Source organism: Nannospalax galili, unplaced genomic scaffold (assembly GCF_000622305.1).
Source record: "Nannospalax galili isolate Female #2095 unplaced genomic scaffold, S.galili_v1.0 scaffold1084, whole genome shotgun sequence".
NCBI lineage: Eukaryota > Metazoa > Chordata > Mammalia > Rodentia > Spalacidae > Nannospalax > Nannospalax galili.
In genome coordinates, this window is record NW_008351705.1 from 544086 (window position 1) to 553015 (window position 8930).

Below are 8930 nucleotides of genomic sequence, written 5' to 3' on the forward strand. Positions count from 1 at the left end.
AGAGTATGTTTGTTAAACATCCAAGAAGGTTAGTTCCACCAGTCTGATACTTTTCATTACTGTGTGCCATGTAGATAACTCTTGGGCAAAGACCAATTTTTCTCAAATAAACCTTACTGAGACATATATTTCTTGATCTGCTATGTATAATTTGTCAGTAGGTTGTAGGAGTAATATGGTTCCCTCTGGTTTTCAAAACTAGCTAGGCATTATTTATCTCTAGCATTATGTACATTTCAGTGTCATTAAGTAATATTCATGTTGTTTTAAGCCATTCCCCCCACTGTTCTGCATAACTGTTTTATGTTGGAAAGATGAATCTCTCTGTGCACACTGAGCATTGACTCTCCATCTCCTCCCAGGCCTTCCCAACCACTCCTCTACTTTGTAGTCATGCTTCCATTATGCAGACGTTCTCATAGGCATTGATTCACTCATGTTGCCTTTGTGACTGGCTTATTTGACTTAGTAGTTTCCTCAAAGTTCATCCATGCTGTAACATGTATTAGCATTTCTTTGCTTTCAAAGGCTGAAGAACTTTAACCATATGTATAGACCACATCATATTCAACCATTATTATGTCAAGGGGTACTTTGGCCCTTCATCTTTTGGCTACTAGAAATAATGCTGCTTTGAGCATATGTATGTAAAAAATGTATTCAAGTGCCTTTTTTCATTTCTTTTGGCTGCAACACCAAAGGCACATTTATTGGATCATATGGTAATTCATTATGCAATTATTTTGGGAATGATATCATTTTCACTGCCATTTCTTGATGACACAGGGAATGCTTAGTGAAGGTAAAGCCAACTCACATATTGATTAATATCTGACCATACTAATTTAAACATTGTCTGATATGGGTTAGTCATTCAGATCTTTATGTGATGAATTGGGCCTTTTTGAATTTATTCAGAATTCCTGACTGGCTAGACATTCTTATCCTGGCTCTGCCACTGCTCACCGCTTGATTTTAGAGAAGGTGCATACTTTATATCTAAAACAATGACTAAAATAATTTCTTACCTGTAATAGTCAAAGAGTTTATCTAATTAGCAACTGAGATGACTTTAAAATGTCTTTGACTATGTCAAAATACAGACTCATTTATGGTATTATCATAAATTATTACATATATAAATATATATGTATGAAACATCAATAAACTGGTTTACTAAACATCTCAATCTCTGTATGTGTCTACACCTCTCTGTTACTCTTTTCACTCCTTCCTTCTTCCTCTGTTCTTTGCTCTCTTTTTCTCTCCCTCCCTCTTTTTCTCTTCCTGCATTTACATGGAATTCCTAGAATTACCCTAGTTCTCTTTGTTTCAATACTTAGTTCTTTTTTAAACAGCGATGTAGAAATTGAAATGCCTGTTTGATTCACTGGGTGGGGGAAAGACAGGTTCTAGCACAGAACTGGAAAATATACCTATTATTCATTTCTCAAGTCACATGAGAACTAGTTTTTTAAAATCCTGAGCTTCATTATTCCATTTAATGGAAATAGTGATGTTAATGATGGAATTATCCTAAAAGAACAAACTATACATTTTCCTATGTCGCTGGTAAGTCTTACTGTTTCTCAAAAAATAAAGTTTCAGAGGTCCATTTGGAAATTTTCTTTCAGCCTCAATTTCAGGAATAGTCAGTGGGGTTAAATAACTGGAAAATTTGTCTACAGCACTAATTGAAGCATCAGTATCTAGGATTTCGAAGCTAGCATCCAGCTATGAGAGAGAACATGTGACATTTGTCTTTCTGGATCTCGGTTACCTCACTCAGCATGATTGTTTCTAGTTCTATATATTTCCTTCAATTTTCATAATTTCTGGTATTTTTAAGAGAGGAATAATATTTCATTGTATATATGTACCACATCTTCATTATCCACTCATCAGTTGATGGACGTTTAGCTTGTTTCCAGTTCCTGGCTATTATGAAAATGGCATCAATGAACATGAATGAACAGGTGTTTCTGTAGTAAAGTAAAGAATCTTTTGGGTGTATGTCCAAGAGTTGTGGCCTAATCAATGGCAGATCAATTTCTAGCTTTTAAAAGAATCTCCATATGGATTTCCATAGTGGCTGCACCACTTTGCATTCCCATCAGTAATGGATAAGAGTTCTCCTCTCTCCAGATCCTTGCCAGCATTTGTTTGTTTTTTGGACCTTAGCCATTCTAGCTGGGGTAAGAGATTGGAAATACTTTTGAATCTCATTCAAAAAAATGTATGTGTCATACTCTTTATATTCCATAGCTATGTTTTGTACTACTCAGAGAGCATAGTCTGAATTTCACCAGGAGCTTATTAAAAATGAAGACTCCCAAGCCCACCATAGACCTATGACTCATAACTCATATTGTAGCAATGCCCCTACTCACCCCAGATGCATGCTAGCAGGTAAGGTGAGAAACCTGTGTCTTCACTGAACTAAGATTGGGAGAAGCGTCTTGTATTTTCTTAATTGTGTACTTGGTGGAATTCCATAGGGCAAAACAATTTATATTATATTCTCTAAAATATGTTATCTAATCCTTTAACAAATTGAGATGTTTTTTAATTTTCTTAAACCTTTTTGATACTATATGTCCAATGTTAGTAAAAATGCCATTTTTCAGTTATAAAAATGTGTTCAAGTTGACATTGCTAGTAAGCAGCTGAGTAAATATGTGGACGATAGGGCATGGCTAATGAATTTGTGGTCTTTCCTATTCATGCTCAAGAGAGGTATCTATTTGATGTTGGAAACAATCTTAAGTTCCTAAACCACTGCAGTGGTAATAGAAGAATTTACCTATTTGTTCTTAAATCAAGAGGGAAAGTAATTCCTGACACCTTAGTGAAATACACCTGTGCAGACATGCTTGTCTCTATCACAGCAGCCTAATGAAGCTGAACGAGTGGGCTCAGTATGGTGATTGATCCTATCTCTCATAAGAATAGCTATGAATTGGAATACCCTGTTCATGCTAGTCAATAATCTAGTTACAACCATGATATTGCACAGATGACAGCCTTACAGCCATTCTAAATGATAAAGGAAATAAGGGACTATTTACAAAGATGTCCATTTAATCTTAAATTACATACCCACATTCCCTGTTGAAGAATAAAATTTCAGGGACTATGTTCATGAATGGAGAAGGAACTCTGGGTCAATTAAGGAAATATATTGAATTTTGTTTTCCTTTTCTATACTGACCCAAATATCACATAAGATGCCATGAAAATTCAGTTAGCCACAACAGCGTCCTGATTATTTTAATGGGGTAAAGATTGGGAGGGTGTCAGTAAATAACCCCCTCCAGAAACTAGCTAGACTTTGGAATAAGGACCGAAAACCAAAATAAATATTTCTACTTTTACATGCTGTATTTCCAATATCTCTTGGAAAAAATCCTGTTACAAAGTTTAGGACACTGTGTTGACTCAAGCCTTATCTTTCAGAAAACTGGAACAACTCCTACGCTTACTGTTCAGAAAGACTTAAAAGATTGTTACTGATAGGTGTGGAAAATAACCATGTGTATCCACTGATGATATGCTAAGTCTCTTCACAATGGGGAGCAAAGCTCATGATAAGAGTGAAAACTATCCTAAAATAAAATTTGAAGAAGTTCATTGAAGCCAAGTTTATGTTGATTATCATAAGTAATTGTTGTGGTTTTGCTTTCCAGTGTGTATGTACAGAGAACCATCCCTACATGAAATTGGAGAAAAGCAAGGACGTTCGAGGAAGAGTTCTGGAACACCTACCATGAATGGAGGCAAAGTCGTGAATCAGGATTCAACATAGCTGAAAACTCCTCTCTTCTTCCCTCTCATCCTCCCCTTCCCCTTCTCCTCCCTCCCCTTTCCCCACTTTTTCCAATAAATCTGCCCAAGGAGAGAGAAAATTAAAATAAAATGGCAACACAGGACTTAGTAGCTAAGATTCTGCACTCAAAATCTTCCTTTGTGTAAGACAAGAAAATTGAACCAAAGCTTGCCTGTTGCAATGTGGTAGAAATTCACATGCAGAATTATCACATATAAATGCAAAGGAAAAATAAACCAGGACTCCACAAACATTAAATTTAACTGTGTTGTTATTAATAGAGGGCTGAATGTTAACAAGAGATGACTATGATAAAGATGAAACATGGTTGTTGGATGATGGAAGGGATTTTCAGAAAATCAAAAATTGTTGTTGGACTCTAAATTCCTTAAGTTCTTGAGAACTCTGTGATGTATGGCTTTGTTTCATCTTTGTGTTTTCTTTAGACATCTGTAAAAGATACGCAGTTACATCCTGTTTGCAGGTTATTCTTTTGATCATGAAATTAAACTAGTCAAATTTACTTTTCTAATGCCTATCAGATATATAGCAGAAACCATTAAACATGAAGAAAAGTTTTAAAAGTTATTCTTGATGTTGAAAAGATTTTTATGTAAAAGATTAGGCTTGTGTTGAGTTTAATGGTGTTAGCTGCTTTCCATTTCTCCTAGGAGAATGCTTTATTTTTAACTAGGTATTGATCCATGGTTTCTTTTTCTCTTAGACATTTAGTGAAAAAGGTCTTATTGCATTGCTGAGGAGACTTTTGGGGAACCCTCTGTCATTGTCGTATTCAGGTGATCAGGTCATGAGGGATAAGTGACTTTTCCCATTTGATCTTTATTTTGATTTGTGGACATCTTTGAGAGTATAGGTGAGTGTCTAGCTGTCTTGGGAGGTTTTGAACCATATCTTGCAGCAAGAGAGGATGATGGATTTTGCATGAGGAAATAAGTCAGAGACCAGATCAAAGCAAATTTAAATCCTTTTTACATTGCCAGTTTTGTGTGCAGAACATTTTCCTAACTCTATGAGAACTTGGGAGGCATGGCTGTGAAATTCCTAACTTACCCATCCTGTGAAGACAGTGGCTTGTTTGTTGATATTTATTCACATTTATAAATCTAGTTGACAATTTTGTCTTCTAGAACACAGAAGGTCACTAAGTATAGGTGGACTTTTCAAGAGACAGAGAAAAAACATGGAATTAACAGCTATGATTCAAATAGACAAGGTTTTGAGGGTAGTTGAAAGTAATGAAAAAGAACTCAGTGTAAGAGCAACCAAACACACTGTTAAGAATACTAAAAGTACTAGAAAATATTAGCAAAGACATGGAGTTAAACCACTGCATTCAAATAAGTAGATCTGCTTAGCCCTACAAATCAGGAATGGTATAGAACACAAATTTAAACAAAACAAACCTGATTGTTCAAATGTATGCAGATTTATGGATATTATTAATGAGAAGACTTAGCATGTAACTTCTCCTATATCTTTACTGTCCAGCATGTATTATCCCAACTATGACTCCCTAAAATATATACACTCTGCAGAAGATTTAGGCCCTCACCTCAAACCTTGCACATTGGTTGCTATATTCTTTCAAGGTCAATGTAGTGTCCCTCACTCTACACAATCATTATTCCTCAATGTGATTCTTGTCCTTTATCAAGCACTGTATTTATGTTCTCTGGAAGGTATCAGATAATGAAATGGAGGAGTTTGCCTATAAAACTAGCAAGAATAAATGTTATGCATAGAGGCAAGACTTTTGAACACATTTTAAACTAGAATATATGGAAAGTAACAAATACATTTAGTTTTTATAAAAGGAGTGTTGTTCTTTTAGGAAAAGAATAACCATGTGAAGATACAAATCTGGATGTATATTCATTGTCACTGTTGATCCAACTTAATTACAAATACACCTGTCACTTCAAGGACCAAACAAATCCCAAGCACAAAGCCTTACTTTATTTAAAAAAATAAAAAAGAGGCTTCAACAAAATGGGACATGGGCTCCTTTAGCATGAAATGACAGGATCGTTTGTGGTGATATGTTTACTCAACCATAACGTAGCTAAGGGTCTCACAGGAAACACAATTGACTGATTTACAGTCACCCATCTCACTGAAGATTTCATGACAGAAGATACTTAATCCAGTTACTTATGAAAAATATAATACTGTGATGAATCTCTAATAAAAACCCTTCTCTATTTTCAGTGCTTGTCCATTATTCATCGTCCAGACTCACAGTTGTCCTCACACTGACAACAGTTAAGAAGGAGCTTTCTGATCACCCAATTTATGTATTGTTTGCTCTCCACATCCTGCTAAGCAAATATTTATTGCACCAACTATTTTGGAAATTAGCTTTTAAAAATATTACAGCTGATTTCAGAGAATGAATCGGAAGCTTCACATTAATTTCATGCTTAAACTGACAAATACTGTGGTTTAGTGCATAGGGTAAACGTTTGTTTAACATCTCACTACTTTTTAATTACATTAAAATCACTAATAGAGTCAGTATTCACTGTCTTCAGTTTCAAACTATATTAAGAAATATAAACATGTAATCATGCTCTGTCCTTCAAAGACATGAATGAGTTTTAACGGCTGTTGTTCAGTTGTGTTTCAAGTATAACAACTTTTCATTGTGGTTTCATTATCCTACTTTCTAGGTTCAACTCATCTATCACCTGTTCTTCTTTAAATACAATATGGGTTTTGTTTTTCTTTTTTTCCAAAAAAATACAAGAGGGTATTCCCAGGAAAGGCCTCTAGCAAAGGGTTGCTGGAGTCCTTATGTTTTAAATTATAGGCATGATATGATAGTGAAAACAAAAGTTTGGTGAGTCTCACAAAATTGCTTCCTGGTCAACATTCTGTACTTGAAATTCCAGATAGACAAAGGTGCAGGAACAACTGGTACTGAGGTTCCACCTGCTAATTTAGAGACTTAATGCTTCAGGAAACTGCAACCCAGAAGCCATTCTCTTCTTGATCATATGATGGGTTTGACTTTGAATTGTACACATGAAGTTCATAAGACATTTTTAGCTATTATGGATTGCCACAATAGCTAGACATCAGTGTAGCACAATGTGATTTTTTTCATGAGCCTCCTTCTAATTCAGAAAACGTGTATAGAAGAATTCCCAAACTTAAGAAGATGATAATAGCTGCAAGGTATTATTTCCAAGTTGGTGATCCTGCTGTGCCACAAGGAAGAGTTAGAGGATCAAAATGAGTAAAGGATGGAGGATAGCTTGATTGTTGTGTATTAGAAAGCTTTTAGGTCTCAGTCTGGAACCACTGGCTAAAATAAATTATATCTACAACAGAGATTATTTATGTTTTAACATACTGACCCAGAAGTAGAAAATCTACCCTTGCACCCTATGGGTTAAACTTTAGGGCCTTGCTCTTCAGAAGGTTTTCCATGATGTTGTTTAATTTTATCTACACAAGGTGAGACACAGTCAGACATCAAATTTCCCTACTCATTTTAATACCATTAAAGGCTGAGGTATTACTCTGTGATAAGATTGTAAATAACATTTTTTAAGTCAGAATCACATTTAAAACTGTGGACTGTTCTACAAATATATATGTGTATATGTATATGCTTCTGAAATGAGGATATATTATATAAAGTTTTTATTTGATCTGTGAACTTTAGTTAGGTAATCAAAAATAAAGAGATTTGAATGCAAAACTTTATATATAAATGTATATTTCTAATGATAGTACAAATTGCCACTTTATAATAAAAAAGAAAAAGGTGGGAACAAGCCAAAAGCACATGCTCCTTCAGAACACTGGGGACTTTTATTCCCCTTTCTGATGCAGGCATAATTTTTTAATGCTTAAAAAGCTATCTTAGAAAGCTATAATTCCGACACCGATTTCATGATAAGATTGAAATTTTATGGTTGAGAGATAGGGAAAGGAAGCGAAATGCCGATCTTGATTTATTGAGAATTTCTTTTGGAGCCCATATTAAAAAGCCAATATTTAAGTCCAAGTTGAGTGAAAATTACTAATGTTCAGAGGTGATCCATTGAACTTCAATAACAAACGGAAGCAAAAATGAGAATATTTAGCATTAGCATTAAAATAATGTAACAAACATTACATCATTAGTTTTACTATCTGGAAATGGTGAGCTGTTGTTTCTTCGTCTTTGCTCCAAGCACAATTTAATGGCAGTAGCATTCATTTGACTCAAAGTTGTTTAAAAAATCCAAAATACATACACATGAACAGAACTGGTATTAGCTTCATCTCAAAGTTAAATGATGTAAGATTAAGAAATTATTGAACTAAAATGTTTAATAAACATGTTAATATGAGAAACTGAGCAAATTAATGATTCATTTTTACATTAAAGCACAGATTATTTAAATCATTGTTTTTTGAAATCAGCTTTGTAAAATGTTTATACACCACAACCTTCCTTAAATGAAAAGAAATTAAACTTGTGAGATACTCATATGTGTAGAATACTGGCACTCTCTTTAAACATTAAACTCTTTTGAGAAGTCTCTTTATTTTAGTGTGTCTATCCTAAAGTGTGTTGCTAAAAAAAAGGTGTTGTCTTGCCCAGTAGGTTAAAAATATGGATTTATAGATGGGAAATGAGTTAAATTTTATTGAACAGTCCAAAGTAAATATTAATGTCTCATAATAAAGCTATGTGTAGTCACCTGAACTATGCTTTTCTAGGATTAAGAACTAGAGTCTATCCATTTATTTTTTGCTCTTAATTTACTAATGAGACACTTAGTTGATTTAAAATGACGAGCTAAATTACAGTCTCTAAAGTTCAAGAAAGGCAGACACATAAATAATATGATATCCCCTAAACATGTGTTACAATTATACGTTACTAAGAAATTATATGCCACTGATGATGCAGAAATGAAGTCTAGGAGAGAAAAGATTGCAGAAAATGAAAAGATACTTGTATGTGGAAAAAAGTAACAAATGGATGATCCAATAGAAGAAAGAGCTTAAATTAGAGGCATGTGTATGTGCAAACCATGACTTGTTTGGGAGATGCTTCAGAATAAAACAAGGAAAATGTCTAAAG

The 8930-nt window shown here is 34.3% G+C and overlaps 1 protein-coding gene across 2 annotated transcripts in view; it reads left to right on the forward strand.

Moving 5' to 3' along the window:
- Positions 1 to 8382, forward strand: part of Fgf12 (fibroblast growth factor 12) — a 432870-nt gene extending 424488 nt beyond the window's left edge. For both annotated transcript variants that reach the window (XM_017802093.1, XM_008848776.3), the window contains exon 5: positions 3687 to 8382. In XM_017802093.1, the coding sequence (XP_017657582.1) occupies positions 3687 to 3805 (119 nt within the window). In that variant the 3' untranslated portion in view covers positions 3806 to 8382. The remainder of the gene's footprint in view (positions 1 to 3686) is intronic.
- The last annotated feature ends 548 nt before the right edge of the window (positions 8383 to 8930 follow it).